The sequence below is a fragment of the Penaeus vannamei genome, chromosome 3, assembly GCF_042767895.1.
Source record: "Penaeus vannamei isolate JL-2024 chromosome 3, ASM4276789v1, whole genome shotgun sequence".
NCBI classification, from domain to species: Eukaryota; Metazoa; Arthropoda; class Malacostraca; order Decapoda; family Penaeidae; genus Penaeus; species Penaeus vannamei.
Genome location: NC_091551.1, coordinates 684,059 through 704,489, shown reverse-complemented (window position 1 = coordinate 704,489; position 20,431 = coordinate 684,059). Strand labels below are relative to the sequence as shown.

General features: G+C 39.4%; 1 protein-coding gene across 8 annotated transcripts in view; it reads left to right on the top strand.

Moving 5' to 3' along the window:
- The window catches only part of Bruce (BIR repeat containing ubiquitin-conjugating enzyme), a 62,768-nt gene that overhangs the window by 25,395 nt on the left and 16,942 nt on the right, over positions 1-20,431 (top strand). For 2 of the 8 annotated variants that reach the window (XM_070139469.1, XM_070139459.1), the window contains exons 9-43: positions 70-220; positions 679-849; positions 1,254-1,341; positions 1,506-1,637; positions 1,846-1,981; positions 2,104-2,245; positions 2,567-2,793; positions 3,032-3,216; positions 3,422-3,564; positions 3,866-4,001; positions 4,426-4,594; positions 4,826-4,975; positions 5,109-5,475; positions 5,816-5,952; positions 8,764-8,904; positions 9,239-9,827; positions 10,236-10,399; positions 10,598-10,744; positions 10,882-11,088; positions 11,270-11,509; positions 11,628-11,839; positions 12,470-12,768; positions 13,241-13,437; positions 14,105-14,365; positions 15,157-15,325; positions 15,432-15,854; positions 16,096-16,231; positions 16,428-16,668; positions 16,897-17,010; positions 17,833-17,978; positions 18,181-18,310; positions 18,732-18,836; positions 19,079-19,346; positions 19,564-19,772; positions 20,114-20,300. In XM_070139469.1, the coding sequence (XP_069995570.1) occupies positions 70-220; positions 679-849; positions 1,254-1,341; positions 1,506-1,637; positions 1,846-1,981; positions 2,104-2,245; positions 2,567-2,793; positions 3,032-3,216; positions 3,422-3,564; positions 3,866-4,001; positions 4,426-4,594; positions 4,826-4,975; positions 5,109-5,475; positions 5,816-5,952; positions 8,764-8,904; positions 9,239-9,827; positions 10,236-10,399; positions 10,598-10,744; positions 10,882-11,088; positions 11,270-11,509; positions 11,628-11,839; positions 12,470-12,768; positions 13,241-13,437; positions 14,105-14,365; positions 15,157-15,325; positions 15,432-15,854; positions 16,096-16,231; positions 16,428-16,668; positions 16,897-17,010; positions 17,833-17,978; positions 18,181-18,310; positions 18,732-18,836; positions 19,079-19,346; positions 19,564-19,772; positions 20,114-20,300 (6,919 nt within the window). The remainder of the gene's footprint in view (positions 1-69; positions 221-678; positions 850-1,253; positions 1,342-1,505; positions 1,638-1,845; positions 1,982-2,103; positions 2,246-2,566; positions 2,794-3,031; positions 3,217-3,421; positions 3,565-3,865; positions 4,002-4,425; positions 4,595-4,825; positions 4,976-5,108; positions 5,476-5,815; positions 5,953-8,763; positions 8,905-9,238; positions 9,828-10,235; positions 10,400-10,597; positions 10,745-10,881; positions 11,089-11,269; positions 11,510-11,627; positions 11,840-12,469; positions 12,769-13,240; positions 13,438-14,104; positions 14,366-15,156; positions 15,326-15,431; positions 15,855-16,095; positions 16,232-16,427; positions 16,669-16,896; positions 17,011-17,832; positions 17,979-18,180; positions 18,311-18,731; positions 18,837-19,078; positions 19,347-19,563; positions 19,773-20,113; positions 20,301-20,431) is intronic. The other 6 variants (XM_070139487.1, XM_070139479.1, XM_070139494.1 and 3 more) reach the window with 6 other exon arrangements.

Below are 20,431 nucleotides of genomic sequence, written 5' to 3'. Positions count from 1 at the left end.
TGTGTGTGTGTGTGTGTGTGTGTGTGCGCGCTTAATGGCTAATGGCTAATGGCTCTGTCATGCTCACAGTATGGTGACAACGAAAGCAGCCTGTCGGGCATGGCTGCCTGCATCACTGTTGACGGCTCACTGAGACTGCTGTCCCTCTCCAACCTCGAGTTCCTCCACCACCTTGCGCCTCCCCCTGGCCAGCCGTACAACAACGCTGTGTATTGCAATAGTGAGTTTTGGGGAAGGCAATTTATATCTGGGTGTTTTTATTTTTATTTTTTCCCCCCTCTCCATTTAGATTTTATTTCCTGCCCCTTCTTTTCTAATGAAATTCTGAGGTTTCCCAGAGTAGTTTCATAAAGGTCTGTGGATTGCTTTGTCAGTTTTATCCGCAAGTAATCAACAAGGTCAGTATTGGTTGTGTGTATATATATATATTTTTTTTTCTAATATATATCCAAAGACTTGGCTGTATATTTATTTATCTTTCAGAGAGATGATAGGATGCAAATTAAGGGCTTAACAATTCCATTGCAATTTTTGCTGTGATTCCTTAAGCATTTTATCAAAATGAAGAATTCAGCCCCTTTTCAATACTAATTCCTTAACACATTTTGCACAGAGGGAAGAAAACAGGTCCTCTATTTAAGACTGAAATCATATCTAATTTTTCAATCACTGTTTTAGGTTTAGAAAGACTTTGTGTCAGCTGTGACGATGGCAGAGTAAACCTAGTACAACTTCGGAGAGGGACGGAACTGGGCAAGGAAACAGACAGCACCTCCTCGGCCTCCGCACTAGCCAGCTCCACACCTTCAAACAACGCCCCGGCTCTCACACGGGAACCTGAACTTATGCGTAAGTCTCTCAGCATTTGGTATCCAGTTAGCCTACTAATAACGGGTGGCCTACATATGAGACACACGAAAAAATAAACATTGCCAGGCATCCTGCCAGTGTGACGCTGTATGGAGGCTTGCGCTCTGACACAGCAGTGGCCAAAGTCAAGGCCAGTCCCACACGCCGATTTTCTAGTGGCCTGGAATCTTTTATTTTCGGTTTCAAAATATACCGGCGTTTGTGGGTTGAAGGGATATATCTCATTTTATAATGATTATTTTGATCATGTTGTCTAGATTGGCTCAACAAATGACTTGCAGATCCATTTTTCAGCCATAGACTATTAGGAAGGTCAGTTTTGCAGAACTGACCTCAAACATAATTTTACTAATTTTGTTTTGGGTTTGTTTGTTTGATTATAGCTGGTGAGCTCCTTGTGAATCAGGGAATATCTGAGGAAGTATTGGATAAGTGTGTGGAGCTTATTCAGTTCCAGACAGGGTGTCCCAGGTGAGTAGATTGGTTATTGTTATTACCCTTTTCATGGAGAAGACTAGAATATTTCTGCTCAAAAGAATTTCAGGGATGTCATAGGGAAAGAAAAATGAATGGTGATTGATTATCCCATGAATTGTAGACTTTTTTATGGGCTGAAAATCTTTATCCTATGACAGATTTGTGGCAACTGTACCTCCTTGTTGGTCTGAGATCATCCAAGCTCAGAAGCAGAGACGAAACCCCCAGCACTTACAGCAGCATGCGGAAGACATGGATACAACTCGTACTTGGCGACTGGAATCAGATAGGTGAGTTGCTTAGATTATCCTTATGTCTGGTGGGAAATGTGGTTAATGTTCTTTTAATTGCATATAACAGAATGCACATTTCATGCATGTAGAGTGATGTTTTGAATTATTCCAGACTCTATACCTTTAGAAAAAGTGTAATTTTCCTGATCTATTAGTGACATGCCTTGTAGAATAGAGAACTTAAAAAACATTTCTTTCCCTAAAGCTCAACATGGGACGAGCATCTATTTGAGCTGCTTCTGCCAGCTGGGGCAGGTGGCACAGGTGGTGTTCAGGTGGGACACATTGATCTCAAGCTGAATTTTATCCCTGGACCACCTAACCCACTCCCAGTTCTTCAGGTAAGCATTTATTATTTATTAATTTATTTATATTAATTTTAGATTTTTTTGTTTGTCTTAAATGAGGATGTAGCCTGATATGGAATTGAAGCGGACATTACAGTGATAATTTTTATTTCCAGGTGACCTTACTGCGGCAGAATCTGACTACTCCACGACGTCAGAACGCTCAGCAGGGCAGTACCTCCTCAAATGCCACCAGCAGTGGCTCCCCCTCGCAGACTCAGGCCTCCTCCTCATCCAATATTCCTGATGACGTGTTAGGTGTGTCTAATCAATTAGATTTTGTTTGTAAGAGTTTTTAATGAGAGGATTATTTTTTTGGGGGGTGGGGTCAATGTGGGTTGTAATTAATTTCTTTAGTTCTATGTTTTGGGTTTTTAGTTTTCATTGATAATTCTTAATTTCTAGGTTTAGATAAGATGGGTTGTAGATTGACTGGAAATTTTGCCTTTTTTTGTTTGCTACATTTGTGTTAAACAATTTAATCCTAACAAAATTCTTTTTCATCAGAATTCTTTATTCTATATTGATAACTGATGTACATTACATTCACACATACCACCGCATTCTCTTCTCCCACAGAAGATTACCCAGAAAATCCAGTTCTGACAAAGGAGTTCCAGTTCACCCACAACGCCGAAATCCTATGTGGTCCTGTGACAGTCAACCGATGCATGGACCTCTCTGGCCAGGGAGCCAATGTCACCCTCACCTCACCCAGTCTGCTGGCTTGCCGCACCAGGACGTACCTTGTGCACATCAAAGCTTTACCGCCAAAGCTGCAGCAACAACAGCAGCAGCAGCAACAGGTCAGGAAACCACTTGGCTATACATAATTTTTATAGTTACATTTTCCATAGCTCTTACTGTTATTTATTTTTCAACAGTTGTTGTCTATTTCAATAATGTCTACAAATGATCCTACAAATGTTATGGGCTAGCTGTCATATTGTACATACAATTGCTATTATTGTAAATTGAAGCTCACCTACACGGCATATGCACATGCCAAACATGGGATTATATATTGGCCTCCCTTCCACTTAGGACCTGCAGAAGAACAGTGACCTAGACCTAGTGACGCAATACATGCCCCCACAATCATCTACCTTCTTGGACCGCCTTGCTGCCTCCTCAAATAAGCGTGTTGAATTAGTTCGTGGCTGTGATATTATCCAAGAGCTTTCCATTACTGTTAGATGCTGTGCAAAGACAACCATTCTACATGACAGGTATGTTCTTTTATTTGTTGTTTTTGATTGATATTTGATATTGGTATGAATTGATTATTTCTCTGAATAAAGACGACAGAAAAAGCTTTCTGAGGTTGGATGTATATCTTCTCTTGTTATTCCTTTTTCACATTTATCTATTTTCCTGTATGATTTACAGTACAATATGAATGATAGATAAATGTACGCTCTTTCTTTGATATAGGTTGCAGAGACTATCAATTGTGGAAAATGAAGCTTTCCACAAAAACCTGATCGAGGCTGTTATCTCCGACAATTCTTCTGACCACGTTCGTCACCGAGCCCTTGACCTTCTGCTGTGGATCACGTCAATACATACAGCAGCAAGTGAGTCCAGGCCTATTTTTTGAGGCAGAGTCTCTCTCTCTCTCTCTCTCTCTCTCTCTCTCTCTCTCTCTCTCTCTCTCTCTCTCTCTCTCTCTCTCTCTCTCTCTCTCTCTCTCTCTCTCTCTCTCTCTCTCTCTCTCTCTCCCCCCCCCCCTCCCCCCTTTGTGTGTGTGTATGTATATTTGTGTGTATGTGTGTCTCTCTCTCTTTCCATCTTATTTATATAATTATATCTCTATCTTGTTTATAACTGCCATTGATAACACCATCATTCATTTCACAATTTTCTTTCCCTCCACAGTCGATGACCGTACCGTAAGTGTTGGAATTATAACACTGCTGCAGCTGCATCTGTCAGGATTAGTGCGCTCCTGTGTCCTGCTTGCTGACCGTAGCATTGCACACAAAACTGCCAAGATCATAGTGACTGCTTTGGAGTAAGTGAAGGGAGTTTATTTCCTTGAATACATATTTTTTAAATTATTTTTGTATTACTCTTTATTGTCTTGTCTTCTTAGAATTGATTTTCAGTATTCCCTAAACTTTTATTTGATTATTGCTATGAAAGGAAGGATGCATTATTTGATTTCCTTTGTTGTGTATTAGCTTTTAGTGGAGTAGTGTATTTATAAAATTTGTTGGGTTTGATTTGACTCTTTAGAAGTTTAGATGTATACCACTCTCCCAATTTCCCTGCTAGTTGATAAATTTTACTCTGATTTTATTCTGCATATTTTGTATGTAGTTAATTCTTACAAATATAGACTTAAAAGAAAAAAAAAAGGTTAAAAAGGCCTTGTAAGACTGCATATCACAAAAGTAATGATCGTAAAACTTTTGTCTTGTTCTGTCTTCCACCAGGGGGTCGCGTGTCGTGGAGGGAGGTTCAGTATTTGGCTGGGCAGTGCTGGAGGCCCTCTTGGAATGGCTAGATCACATCCTACAGTGTCAGAGTGCTGGGGCTCTCCACTGGTTCTTCACACTGCTGAATCACGTCAAGTGGTGCAACCCTTGGGGCACAGCCAGGAAGGTGAGTTGGTTGCCTTTGGTATTTGTTGAGATGTTTATTTATTCATTTATATATATTCAGTTGCTTTTATTTTTGTTCCTCTTTTATTTCATTGTCTTTTGTTTTTTCTTCCTCCTCATTTCTCTTTCTTTATGTTCTTGTTATTCTTGGGAACAATAATAGTGGTTTATCTTATGTGAACAGTACTCTCTCTTTTGAGTAACTCTAGTTAATCATTTTTTTCTTCTGTAGGTTACTCAGCTGTTGTCTACTGTCTCGGAGGCTGTCAGCGGGAAGGTGGATCCATTACACGCAGTATTACAAACAAAATTTAATCTCTATGGAACGCCTTTTGAGAGGGAACTCTTCGACATTGAGCCTCCATTACTCGCTAAGCAGACAGTAAGGCTTTTCATGATGTTGAAGAAAAATAGACAAGGTTTGATCAGTAGTAGAATTTCTTTTGCTATTTGTCAAAAAGTACTGCTTGACCTTTATCATCATCTTGCATTCATTCCTCTTCCCTCCCCAACAGATCAATGGTAACAATGTTGGGCATTCAGGCCCCAGCCACAGCACAAGTAATAACAATAACAACAACAATAATAACATCAGCTTTGGAAGCTCTAGCCTTCAAGGAGGTCCAGGTGGAAGTGTGCCGAGCTCCTCGTATACAACCTGCAAAAACCATGGCCCTGGGACCACAGGCGGCTATCCATACTCTGTAATGGGGCGGGATGATAGTGACATTGGAGGTCTCCTTGGCAGAGGTGGAGCCCAGGGCAGTGCATCCCTTGGGCTGACACACACCAGTGCTCTCTGTGGCCTTCTGGAAGTTGAGCCACTGCACTTTACACTTCACATGGCCAGCGATGGCACCAAGATGGAAAGGGCCTCATCAGGTGAGTGTGTGACCGTGCTAAGGGTGGAAGGTGAGAGGAAAGGCCAAGGAGGAGGTGGGTGAGGGAAAGTTAATGTGTATATATGTAGTATGTCATATAGATTTATAGGTAGGGAGAAATCAGCATTGTGCAGATAGGGGTAACTTCCTCTTCCTCCTTATTAGGTACTATTTTGAAAAAAGTCAAAAGCAAACAGTTGGAAATACCAGCTGATAGAGAATAATTGTAGCAGTGAGAGGAGGGGGAGGTCAGTCGTGAGTTTGCAAGTACGCGCCCCACTAGTGTCCTTCATCCTCCCTGTTCGAGATCTGCAAACAGAAGAGTCCTTTTTCTCTGTCAGGTACAGGTCACCCTGGCAGTCCCTTCATGATGCAGCCGTTCACAATCCCTGGGGGCCTAGACACCAGTGCCCTCTCCCAGGTTGAAGCCTCCACCAGCAGCGGCACAGCCAAGGCAGTCGATGTGTCTGTCACCATGGTAAGTTCACAATCACATTTGCTTATCTGCAATTGAAAACTTTTTTTCATTTGATAGTTACTTCAGTTCTTTGTTCTTTCTTATTTTAACCCCTTGATGCTGGGTTAGCATATACATGAATTGTCCTCTGTGATTTAATTTACTTATTTTGTTTACACTTGGATAGCTGCCCTTGTTCTTCGTTATTAAGGAGTCGATTGTTAGGTCTTCCTGATCTCGCCTGTTTACCCTGTTCCTTGAATTTTTTGATTTTTAAAATTTTATTGGTTTTAGTATTATTAGTAATGTTATAATGCTAATAATCCCATTGATGATATACTTGTGCCATGGCAATCACATGGACCAAAATGGAAGCATTGGTTAACATAAGTGGCCACTCTACCCGGTGTATGTTGTATAAGCTGGGCGCACAAGAACACTCATTTGCGGTGAAAAGACTCAGTGCCTCTCCTTTGCGAAGTTATTTTGCATAAATGTTTTTAGTTTTTTTTTTTTGTCATTATCCAGTGTCTATATTTGTCTTTTGATCTACTTTATCTTGAGGGTGATAGACTGTTTTCCTTACACAGACTTCATATCATAACTCCATGTAATGAATGACTCAGATCAAGAAAAAAAGAAATATTGAACATGTTATTTATCACTTATTAATTTTTTTCATGATATTCAATTTTCTGTAATGCAACTTGTACCTCTGATCATGGCGGCCAAGACTATGATGCTGAGAATGGAAATGGCATCCTCCCTGGAGCCAGCGCTCTTCCAGTCATGGCTTAAAAACATTACATCCCATTTCATCGTTTATCAATGGGAATGATGCAAAAGTCCGTTTCCAAACACCAAATGAGTCTAATCACCCTTCAAGAGGTTTGTGCACTCATGGAAAGCCTTTTCAGTCACCCTGGCCTTTGCTCCTGACATCATGTTTATGCCACCCAGCCCAATATTTTCATGAGGTGGTTGTCATGTTACCAGGATCAAAGGGGCTAATAAGGATAATAGCATTAGAAATGAAAAAGAATCCTCAAATTTTTTAAAAATAGGGTAAACCTGCGAGACAGACAGGCCTAGGTATTAACGTCTTGTTTACTTATGCACTTGGGAAGGCATCTTGTGTTATTAAGTTATCACTATTCTTCATCATTTAAATGGTTATTGTTTCATTGTTATTGGTAGATGTAGTTATTACTGTATCACCTTATTTTAATCACCTTGCATTATATTTACACAAAAAACTGCCTGTCTGCTATAGCTATGAGGCTAATTAGTTGATATATAGTGTTTTTTGTTGCTGTTCATAATTCATTGTGTTCACAGGATATGATTTAATCTCTTCTGCTTGATAATGTTAAAGGTCAGGATACATGTCAATTTAAATCATTTTGAAGCTGTAACACTTATTTTTATGAAAATATTTTTGTTGTTATTGTTGTTGTTGTTATTGTCATTACCATTATTATTATTATTTATTATTGTTATTATTATTATTATTATTATTATTATCGCCTTCACTATCACCATCATCATTATTGTTATGATTATTATTGTTGTTATTATTATTTTTTTTATTATTATTATTATTATTATTGTTATTATTATTATTATTATTGTTATCATTATTATTATTATCACTTTCACCATTACCTTTACTATTTTTACCATTAACATTATCATTGATATTACTTTGATTATTACTTTCATTATTGTTATTTTTTTATTTTTTTATTATTGCTATTATTATTATTATTACTTTTGTTATTGTTGTTGTTTTTATGATGATAATAATCATTATTATTATTGTTATTATGATTTTTAATATTAGTATTACTATTACTATTACTATTATTATTGTTATTATTATTATTATTTTTATTATTATTGTTAATAATAATATTATTATTATTATAATTATTATTGTTGTTATGATTTTTATTGGTATTATTGGTATTATTGCTATCATTATTGTTGTTATTCATGTTGATATTGTTATTATTACTGTTGTAGTACTTGTTATTATCATCATCATTATTATTTTTTATACTATTGTTTTTTATTATTATTGTTATTGTTATTGTTAATATTTCTGTTATTATTACTGTTAATATCATCGTTATCCCTTTTTGTTGTTGTTGTTATTATTATTATTATTATTATTATTACTATTGTTATAATCATTATCATTGTCATCATTGTTGTTGTGATTTCAATTGTTATTGTTATTGCTATTGTAACTTTATATTATTATTGTAATTATTATTATTTTTATTATTGTTATTATTATTATTATTATTATTATTATTATTATTATTATTATTATTATTATTATCATCATCATCATTGTTATTATTATTGTTATTATTATTAATGTTATTGTTGTTATTGTTATCATCATCATCATCAATCATCAATTTTTATTATTTTTTTTTTTTTTTTTTTTTTTTCTGTTTCATATAAAAGTTTTGATTATTATTGTCATTGTTATTATCATGTCTTTGTTGTAATTATTACCATTATTGTGAATTTTAAATTATTGATTTATTCATTCATTCATTTACTCACTTTGGTGTCATTATTATTATTATTATTATGGGAACATTATGTCTCGGAAGCAAATACAGTCAAGCTGGATTTAAGTGCTACATTTTTCTTTTTGCTTTTTGTAATGTGCTTTTATAGTTTTTTTATTGAATCAGTATGAGAAATAATATAGTTTGTGATCACATTTGATTGATTGTTGTTGTGTGTGTAATTAAGTAGTGTTTGTGGTTGGTCTTTGAACCGAAACGCTTAGCCCAGTGAACTGTTTTGCAGCTCCACAAGGCAGTTGAAGACATGGCTGTAAAGAATCAGGCTCTCGAGCTTCGACTAGCTAAGAAGGCCACTAAAACTTATCTAGAGAAGCTGCAGACTCTCAGTGACCAGTTAGCGTCAATGAAACACTGCCTTCAAAAGGTAGAGATGATAGCTTTCGTTACTGGTTTTATTTTGTTTATTTTTTTGTCTTTTTATTATTATGATTATCATTATTATTTATTTATTCATTTATTTGTTTATTTTTCTTTGTTTGCTCTCTTCCTGTGAGATGTAGAATACTTGTGCTTGTTTTCTGGTTGGAATTCGGTGTTTTGATTTTTATGCCCATGTTTTCAATATGGTGTCACAGTTAAGTGAATACAGATTAAGCGATAAGAAAGAAGGAAGGAAAGAAACACTTGAGCTGGGGTTTCTTCTCAGTGTCTGGTTTGGATAACCGAGGCAATACACGCACTGTCTGCTTGCTTTTCAGGCCAAGCAGCGCACACAGACACTGGCCAAGGTGGTGGCAGCAGAAAACTCACAGGCAGTAGACCCTTTGCTTCCACTAGATGTCGAAGGCAAGGCCAACGACGCCAAGGAGGAGGCCAGTACCATCTCGTCACGCAGCTCAGACACCACCCCAGACCACGATGGAGTGAGTTCATGCCTGCTCCCTGAGTGCGACGATGTCATGGACTCAACTGCAGTGCAGTACATTGGCAATGGGCACGTGGGCTCAGATGTATCCGGCAAGATTGACTTTGGGTTGACTTCGCTGGAAAAGGACGAAGACGACTCCAAGCCATCCAGCCAACAGGGATCCAACACCAAAAGGAAGAGCGAGGAAGATGTCAGCTCCCTAGAAAGCAAGTCATCGACACCCTCTGCGGCCCATCCACAGGCCAAGGAGAGTACAAACACTGGGAAGAAAATTCCATCAGCTGTCCAGGGGTCACTTGGAGCCCCCTGGCAGCAGCTGCTCTCGCTCCCACCGCAGCAGATGTTGGTCATCGAGAGGATGCACTCAGGGGCTCGGAGATTTGTGGTTCTCGATTTTGGAGCGCCAGTTTTGCTCACAGGTGAGAGGGTCCTGTTTGTTCTCCAGGGGTAAGAATTTTGTCATGTTGAGGCAAATGGACATGCATGATGTTATGGTGTATAATGTACATAATTTGGACAGATATGTATGTATTGTTAGGATGTATCTATGCATCTATGTATCTGTGTCTGTTTGTCTGTCTGTTTATGTATGTATGTGTGTATATATGTATGTGTGTGTCCATATATAAATGTGTGTTTGTATGTATGCATGTATGTTTATTGATATTTCTGTAGAACAGATTGCCTTCAGCATATTCCTATGTTTTCTTGTTCCTCCCTTTTTTTTCTTTTCTTTTTTTTCTATTTGCAATGAATCTTTACATATAGAAAAATTATCTTTCAAGTTGCAATCCTTAAAACTGACTATTATCCTTTGACTTTTGCAGACGTGGTGATCCCAGCTTGTGGTGATTTAGTGTCACTCAGCATTGATATCTGGATGACAGGAGAGGAGATGGATGGTGAGAGGTTGGTTGTGGCCTCAGACATTGGAATGAGACCTCTTATTCTTGCGGATTTGCAACCACCACCACTCTGCAGGTATCTGAAGGTAAGCTGTGGCTTGATGGTCCTCCGTTGCTATCCATTGTGCATGTTGTGTGAACATATTTAGAAATTGCAAGGCCTGATTATGTATGTTTGCTTCATATTCACATGTGAAAGGAGGGATTGGATAGACTGCTGAAAATTGTATATATATACATATATTTTTGACATGGATAGATAATTTTTTATAATGATTTAACAGGTAACAACATTGGGAAGATATGGCATGAATACCTCATCGCAGTGCAGAATACCGGTTGGCGCATTTTATGGGCACACACTCATCCTCCCCTGGCAGCTGCAAGGGAGTCTCCCACCTCCTGGTATTGTCAACAAATTATCAGCCCAGGTTGGTACTCAGTAAGGAAAGTTTTGGGAAAGATTGTGTTGTAAACAAAAGCATTGGCATTGTTTACCTTCCTATTTACCTGAAGAGATATAGTTCCTCCTACCTTTACAAGCCGGAAAACCACAATGACTTTCCAGACGCAGCTGACAGTCTTGAGCAGTGTTGTGGAGGACATTGGATGCCGCTACAGTTTGGCCTGCAGTAAGCTCAGGTCTCTGCTGAACCCTCTCCTCATGAGCCCCACCGCACCAACGGGCCCCAATTCATCCTCGGGTCTCTCAGAGCCCCCCTCCATCGGATCACGTGATGCTGACTTGGAGAGAAAAATCACACAAGCTTACCAGGTGTGCTATGCTGTATGTTTTGTGGTAATAATCCATAGGTTAATTTTTTTTTTAATGATGCAGCTCTACTGTATATTCTACTAGTTATATTGTGACACAATCATTACCCTTTTGTTGTACTTTATAGAATATCTTAAGATTTTCACAACAGATTGCAGTCACAAAATGACGATTTTTCCAGGAATGTATGCTGGAGCAGCAGCACCTCAACTTGGTCGTGTCCGTGATGCGTCGTCTGCAGAGAGTGGGAGGCAGTGGAGAGGGGATCGCTGGACAGTTTTCCCCTACTTCCTCAGCTTCTCGAGACAGCAAACAACAGTTTGTGACAGCTGCAAACTGTGCCTCTGACAAACTGGCCACTCTCATGCAGTATCTGCTCAATTGTCTTTTGACATTGTCCCTCCCAATACCTAGCATGTCGGTATGTGTCTTCAGAATTTTATGATACTTTAGAGAACAGAAATAATTGAGAGACATATTTAACTTAATATAAACTTATATATGACTTGTTCCCTGATGTCACATTTTTTCTGTAATAGGTCCCACACAATCTGATGGAATGGTGTGGACCAGAGCAGGCAAGAGTGCTTGTGGAGCAAGTGTGTGTGCGAGGGCCAAAGGGTGCGCAGGTGGGAGTTGCCTCGCTCCTGGCCCGTCTGTGTGCTGGACAACCCTGGTGGGGAGACTTCTTGGCCAGCACCATGATCACCCTCTTCTCCTCTAGCAACACCCTGCACTTCCCGGCCACAAGGTGGGTATTGTGGAGTATTTGGGTTTTTGATTTAGTGATAAGGTGATTGAGTATAGAGGAAGAGTATAGATTTTTTTTTTTCTCTCTCTCTCTCTCTTTTTGCTTTGGTTAATTATATCTTTGGATAGTAAAGATAGTTATTTATGAATAGGTGTATGAAGATATAGAGAGGATATGTGGTTAGAATGGATAGCTAAGTATAGGTATTTCTTTTATACTTTCCTTCTTTCTTTCCATTATTTATTGATTGTCTTACTTAACCTATTAATCCCAGGTAAAATGATTTGGCAAGTGGACATTGACGCAGGGTTGTCGGCATACTTTGACAGTTTCCCCTGTTTGTGCCCGGTTGTTTGGTAATTTGCGGACAACATTATAAAAGTTTTTATTTTGATATCATTAAAAAAAATAATAATAAATGTGAAGGTTTATCTTGACTCTAGGTACCATTGCCTAAAAGTTGAACCACCGAAATGGTGCTGCTACTAATGGAGAAAAACAAGCTCTGTCCAATCAGCTGATGGCTGCTTTGTTCACAACAGCCATGGCACCCGATAGCATAGAGTTCATAAAAGTGCCAACCACATAAACATTACATTACATTTTTTTATTCTCTCCCACTCCATCCAGAGTCTTCGCCCTGCTCACCTTCCTGGGACAGAAGAGCGTGGGGAGTGGGCGCGGAAGCCAGGTAATTGATGCAGTCCTGCGTGTCCTGTCAGCCCAGCTTCATAGCAGTGTTAGCCAGGTACAGTATGGTCCTGTCCCTGTATCAGCAGCAGGGCTGGACAACATCTGGCAGCCATGGCAAGTTGCATCATCGCAGGTGGACACACATCTTATCTCCTGGCTCTTGCTCTACCTCTCCCTCTGCCTGGATGCTCTCACGCCCACACGCAAGAGTGACAGTGACAAAGGCAAAGAAAATGGTGGGTTGTGGTTTTATGATTGTCTGTTTTCTCTTTCAGTAGCATTTGTGTTGTCTCTCTTATTTTCTCGTGTGATCTTTGTCATGCACTACCCCCCCCCCCCCCCCTCTCTCTCTCTCTCTCTCTCTCTCTCTCTCTCTCTCTCTCTCTCTCTCTCTCTCTCTCTCTCTCTCTCTCTCTCTCTCTCTCTCTCTCTCTCTCTCTCTCTCTCCCTCCCTCTATGTCTCTCCCCACTCCCTCTCTCTCCCCCTTTCTCCTTGTTTTTCTTTTTAAAGTCACCTATTGACTTCATCAACGGGTACTTAAAATAGTATTGATAGAATATAAATGAATTGATCAATAAGTTTTATTTTGACTCCTCTTAGAGAAAACATTGGAATTTGGTTTTTAGATACATTACATTTGTTTTGTTTTTTGTTATTCTTTGCTCAGACACACTTACAATCTGTATTAATGTAAACTGTCGTTACAGGATTTCATTTTGTTGCAGGTGGGCGCTGGACCTGGCTGACAGCAGAGACATGCCTGCAGCGGAGAGGTTCGGAGGCTAGCCGCAGTGCCCCTAGAGCCTCTCGTGACCGTCTTCGCAAGCGCCTTGTCTACCACCAAAAACAGCAGCTGGTGAATCTCGAGACAGCTACCAAGTCCCTGGGAGAAGTCACGGCTGGGGTAATTGCTTGTGAATTTTGTGCCTTTCATTTGTTTCTCTCTTTGTTTTGTTCTTGTAGTGTGTTGCATTCTTTTCCTTTTCTTATGAGAAATATGAGAAGTAGTCTGGATTAACTTTGGAGTGATGAACCATTCATATGTCATGGATTACAGAAGTTGAGTTCTTGCATGTACTTACTATAGTAGAAGTAAAAAAAAAAATTCTTTCTCTGGAGTTCTGGAATTATTTTATTTTCAAGATTGGGAAGTTAAAATATGATGTGGTTTTAGAAGATTTTGTTAGGGTAGAGGATAGAGCAAGAGTCTGCAGTGATTGATAGATCTAGAATTAAGAAGAGAACGAATTTGATGGCCATATCGTAAGTACAGGTTTGTTGTGTGGTGTTTGTTCTCAAAACTGTGTTGGAGTAATATGATTTTTTGTTTGTGTGTTTGTCTTTCATGAGTGGCAAGTCAATACGCATGGGAAACTGTGGTTCTTTTGGAGCCATTCCCTCCTCAGCGTTTGATCACCCCCTCTTGTAGAACTCTTCATTACCGTAAATTTAAATGTTTCACACACCTGCACACCATGCTTTGTATCTTAGGTTCAGGTATGCAGGGCTCAAGCATTTTGTGTCATGTAACTTGGTCATGGTATATGATATTCCATATTGTTACTGTGCAGCAAGTTCTAGCAGGACTAAGTGGCGAAATTTACCAGAAGCTGGACACTATCCGGAGATCCATTGTAAGAAGATACTCTCGCACGACTTCTGCCTCGTCGAGTGGAGGAGGAGGGGCGCGCAAGGACGATGGGGAGCCACCGCAGGATGCCTTCATGCCCTTGGACCGAGCCAATGCCCTGTCAGTGGCACACGGACTCATTAAGTTGCTCATGAACTCCAGCTCCCCCTGCTGTGTGGACTCCTTCCTCCTGACTTGCAAGGTGGGCATTGGTGCAAGGAATGGTTTCCTTTCTTGTTATAGTGATGTTAATGATTAGTATTTGTGTTATGATTGCTATTATTTTATTATTATTGTTATTATTATTATTATTATTATTATTATAATTATTATTATTAATCTTATTGTCTTCATCATTACCATCATTGATGTTCTTATTACTTTATTTGTCATTGTTAGTATTATTATGGATATATTATTATTATTGTTATTGTTATTACTACTACTATTATCATTATTATTATTATTGTTATAAATATTTTTGTTGTTAACATTATGGTTATCACTTTAACTATGACTATTATGTTTTAAGATACATAAAGTACTGAGCATTAGTTTAAGGGGCCAGTGAATAACATTGTTGTTGAATAGCCAATGGGTTAAGTTTTATGATTTGCAGATAACTAAGTTTGAGGACATGTTAATGGCTTGCTTTATTTTTATCTTTTCATTAATGTAATTGCATACAATTATTTCTTCATATAGGGAATGATAAAGCTTTTTTATCTATTATTAACCCATTAACGATGAGTGTCCCATATACGAGACACCCGAAAAAATAAACATTGCCGGGTGTCCAGCCAGTGTGGCACTGTATTGTGCTCTGACGCAGCAGCGGGCTGCGGCCAGCGGGTGGACACAATCTGGGGACGCCGATTTTGTAGCCACCCGGAATATTTTATTTTTAGCTTCAAAATAAACTGTCGTGAATGGGTTAAGCGCATAATCCTTTCTAAGAAATTGATTTGTTATTAATACTGTATGCCTTTATAGGTGATTGGAGGTCTTGTAAGTGTCACAAGGCCAAGTCCAGCCTTGACGGAAATTGTGACTCGTACTCAACTGGGGGCTCTGTTGCGTCATGCCCTCACACTTGACACCACCTGGGGAGCTCCTTGGGCCCTTCATGCACTTACTTGCCTTCTGCAGGATATTCTTGAAGGTATGTTTTCATTTTGTTTCTCTGGCTAGAGAAGTGTGAAAGTTCCTAAATAGCACTTGGGTTGAATCATATATCATTTGTATATTATTGGCTTGTTGCCCCACAGGTGAGCGCTTATATGGCAGTGTAGTCATGAACACAGAGCAACACAGGGAAGAAGTAGAAAACTTTGACATCGCGATGGATGGTGCACGGGCAGCAGCAGCTGCTGCAGCAGCAATCCCTTCAACATCAGGAACTACCTCAGCTGCTGCTGCTGCTGTAGCAGGGCCATCAGGAGCTGCAGCTGGGCAATCGGGATCCTCAGGACCTGCTGGGCCTACAGGGAATGGAGTGGCACCGACTGTGAATGGGTCAGCTGCTGGAGAAGGGGGCACTGGCTCCCCCCAGAGCAGTGCATCGCCATTAGGAGGTGCGTGCGTGGTCACCCAGAACTGCCAGGCAGACCAGTCAGCCACGCCCCTTAGCCCCCCTGTGGTGGGCATGGCCACAGCACACTACACTACCCTGGAGGAAGAGGACATACCTGGTAAGCATGGGCTGATAATTTCTGAATTGTTATCAAGAGAAATGGTGTCAAACTCTTGATGTATTTGTTGGCCTTATTCTCCATTTTGAGTAGTTCAGACTGGTTGTGTCGTTATTGGTTACTTAGTTATTTATGATGTATAAATGAAATGGATATAGTTATACAAATTTTGATTGTGGTTAACAGGCAGATAGATTAAGATATACATGTATTAATTATTCCATGATGTTTCTCACATCAGGAAAATATTCCTTCCTTGACTTGGAAGACAGCTCAGAGAGTGAAGACATGATTGGGGAGTACCTTGCAGACATGCCAGCCTTTGTTGGAGGGGCCTCGAACAACAGCATTACCTCATTTGAACTCGCAGTGTCAAAGTAAGCTGTCAGAGCGGGTGCTTTGTTGTTTATTGAGATTATGTTAAAGTAAAGGCAGTGGGTCATTTTACAAGTTACATGATAAGAGATAAGTATAGTGTAAAAAAAAATAAATGTCTATTCTGATTGTGTATTTTTTTTTTTTTTTCTTTTTTTTTTCTCTTTTTTTCTTTTTTCTATCTTCTTTTCTCCCTAGTCTTCCCCCACCCTACCCACCTCCACTGCCCACTCAATCGTCATCCCGCAGTGGCAAGGACTCCCGCATCGGAGACTTGGTGGCGGGACCCCTGGCCAGCTCTCACCCTGGGATGGACCACTCCACTGCTGTCGATGCCAGGCTGGAGGCCGGAGTTTCACTCTTGTCTGAGCTTAGGCTGCATATGATGGCTGCCGTCCACACATCCAGGCTCAGTCTAGCTGTCACTGCGCCACTCAAGGTATTTTTTTTCTTCTTCTTTTTTCTTGTTTTCTGTTGTCTGCTTTCTATAGTGTCTGTTATTTTCAGTAATTTTGATTAACAAGAGAGATGTTTGTCTTCTTTATAGTGCACATATTTCATACATATTTCACATCACAAGTTCAACTTAAGAATACCCTTTTAAGTAAAGAATGAATTATTTTGATGTGATTATATCTTGGCTCTGAATGAAAATGATTAACTTCAGGTGAACAACGGCATGTGGGGCGACACTGAAGTCTGTGGCCCTGGTGACTTGACAGGGAGCGTGGAACTCCTCACTGATGTGTTCCAGAAGATTCTCCTACATCTGTCCATGCAGGTGTGTTGCTCAGCTATTCTTGTTAACTGTGGTCCGTGTACTGAAGTCTTGTCGTGTGTGTTTACAGATTTGTACCACCTCTCTGTTTTTTTCTCTTCTTTCTTTGTCTTTATTTACATTCTTCTAAATTTCCTCTGCTTCCTTCTTAATGTTATAGGAGGAAAGTAAAAAGATTAGAGGGGAAGTTGATCTGTGTATCCCCATCGAGTACCATGGCAAGAAATATGATCAGTTTCTGTAGAAATTATATAAGTATTGGCTATTGATACCTTATAGGGATTTTTAGTGATACTATATTTTAATCCATTAAACATAGATGGCACTGTATCATGAATTGCTTTACATCATCAGTATGTTGGAGGGAGTTCTTCTTCCTCCAATAGTAATAGTATTATTGTTTGGTGTCAGAACTACATATGGGTAACTAATGTAAAGCAAAAACAATCTTTTTTTTTTTACTTTTGTATAAGATCTCCAACTATGAATGATTAGCTGCCCCGAGGTGTGCTTGAGATCCTGAATGGGTGTAGATGGGAAGTTAATGGTGAATGCCTGCGTTACTAGCCATTAGATAAATTTTGATAATTATTGGGATGAATTCTGACATCCATTGGAGGACTGTGAACCAATCTGCACTATTTAGAAAAGGAATTGTTCTTATGCATTACATTTGTGTTATTAAAATTGATCCAGATAGTGATAATGATCTGAGAGAATTATAAAATGAAAGAAGTGTTTGAAAATATATATTTCATTATACTCCTAAATATCTATCCATCCATCTATCTGTTTAACTTCATCATTTCCTTGTTACTGCTTCAGTTTGACGGCAGCCACGTAGAATCAGTGCTTGGGTTGTGGCTCAGCATCAACTTGGAGCTTGCAGGGGGCAAGTACGCTCCCTCTGTTGCCCCAACTGTGCACCTAACACCAAGAGCCATCTCAGCACTCTTGGCTGCAGTTGTCAGGTAAGTGTGGTGGTGAACAATTCAGATGGGAGACATTTATTTGATTATTTATTTTACAGGTTTGACAAGGAATATTTGCTTGTCTCCAGAAATTCAGTTTTGTTCTTATTTAAAATAGCTTCCTTACTTTGTTATATTGGTATAGGTGCTTACTCATTTAGTCGACAGTTATATAACCCAGGTGATTATTGCATATATCCAGAAGTGGAAGCGTCAGCATGCGGTGTTGGTGTCTTGTGCTGCAGACGCTTACACTCTGCTGCAACTATACGCCACAGGAACCCACGGCGCCACACCCTACCAGCGCTGATCAGTACGACCATGTAGACTTGGTGAGTATTGCATTTGGGGAATTTTTTTTCTCTCTCGCTCTCTTTTTAAGCAATTTGTTTGGAGTAAATTTAGTTTGTCTTTGAAGTTTGGTGGGTTTTTGTCAAGATGATATGGGTTTGATTTTAGAGGGCATTCAGTTTCAGTTGGGGAAATTTGGAAATTATGTTGAGAATATGTGTAAGAATGTGACTTTATTTTTTATCAAGCATTCAGGAGGCTTTGAAAAAATAGATATTTTTTTGATAGAAACCCCTATAGAGTTCATTCAGTTTAATTTTGAATTGGTCGAATAAAAGGGGATGGAATTTAGTATGCTGTTAGGAATATGTTAAATATATGTTATATTTGATGATAATTAGTTGTTGATTTTGAGTGAGAAAAACAAAAATTCAATAACGTTTGATGTTATTTTATTTTCAGACTGGAATGTCAATGAATATTGTGACAGACACAAACTTTGTCCCAGCACTTCAGAAGCTTTTGACTGGATCATGTGCTACAGGCTCTGATATGCGAAGTGATGTGGTGAGTGATGCAAATTGAACGTCTTCTCTAAACTAAATCATTTGCACTATGACTTGAGTGTCTATGTCATATAACCATCTTAAGGAATGTCTCCTATTGGCAAATTTTATGTAGAATGTGTCTTTATTTATAGAAGGAAGTTGTGGAGGAAAATTCCAAAAGACATGATTTTTTTATATGTATACATTCGAAATATTTAGATTATTAAGGACAATATTAACATTGGCCTTCGCTCCTTTCAGGTTGGGAGCACAGTTACGGGACTCCTAGAAGACCTCCTTGTCCGGCTTCGTGTGAGATGTGACGTCATCAGCGTGACCAGTGGGCCTGGCACAACCCTGAAACACGCCCTGCTAAGTCTTGTAGCTCGACTCTTGGAGCCTCAGGGGGCCATCTCACTCGCCATGGGACCCCTTGATGCCCAGTGCTGTCTCCTGGGCACGCTGCTGTCCATGCATTACGATGGCTTGGACAGAATGCATGTCCCTCTTACTATAATCAGTTCAACAGGTGAGTGTTAGGGCATGGTGCCAGTGAATTGTTTTTCTTGATCTTATGGTAGTATTTAGAACAGTTCTTGTGTTTATCTTTTTTACATCATAAAAATAGCTTATTGTCTCAGGTTTAGGAATGAAAGACTTTCCTTTTTTAGTTATTTCCATCAAACCATATGAATACTTTGATGTCATGAATGGCAGTTTTACTAAATGTCCAACACTCCCAACAGTGATTCTGGTACACGGCCACCTGGTCTCGAGCGAAGGGATGACCTACGGGGCAAACAACCAGAATGCAACCATGTTAGGTGGACTTTTTGCCTCCGTGCTTGGATCAGATGGACGCCAGGGGCCAGCGCCTTCTCGTCTGGCCCTCCTGTGCTCGCTCCTCAACCTGTCTCGCAAACTAGCACAAACACCACTTGTCAATCCAGCTCAGGTATAGATGACTAGCTCTTGGTTTATATTGTATGTTTTCTGTTACATTTAGGTTCTTTTTGATGTTCATGTGATTATATAGTACTTAGATATTTGTTATTAATGTAATTTAGAATGTTTATTGGCTTATAGATGTATTTCTTTTAAGCTTACTTGAGAGTTAACATAAAAGAGTTATTCTTCAGATTTTAAGTGTTTGAGTTTGAAGAAAATAAGACCAATAGATAAGAAAGTTTAATCATTCTCTTTTTGTATTTTCTCTAATAGTTTTACATCAAATCACCATCACACCTTCCTTCAGCTGACCGCTGTTAGAGATAATCATTTGACTCTTATATCCAGGTTCGTGTGGGAGTGGCAAATTATGAAGCCCAGGAAAACTCAGGGGGTTCCCTTACCGACTCAAGTAAATTAGAGCAGCAACGCACAGATGCCAGTTCTAGCCAGACCGATGAACACAAAGCCATGCATACCCCCCAGACTTGCTCACATGCCGCCCCAAACAGTGTTCCATGCTTGGCAGATACAGGTACGTTGTTGTTCCTTTCAGTTCTTGGTTTTGGATGGGCTAAGTTATCCTTTTAAATTTATGAAGAGATTGAAATGAAAGCTTGATGTCTTATTTGAAAGGCAAAGGCAGAGTAGAAAGATTCATTAGAA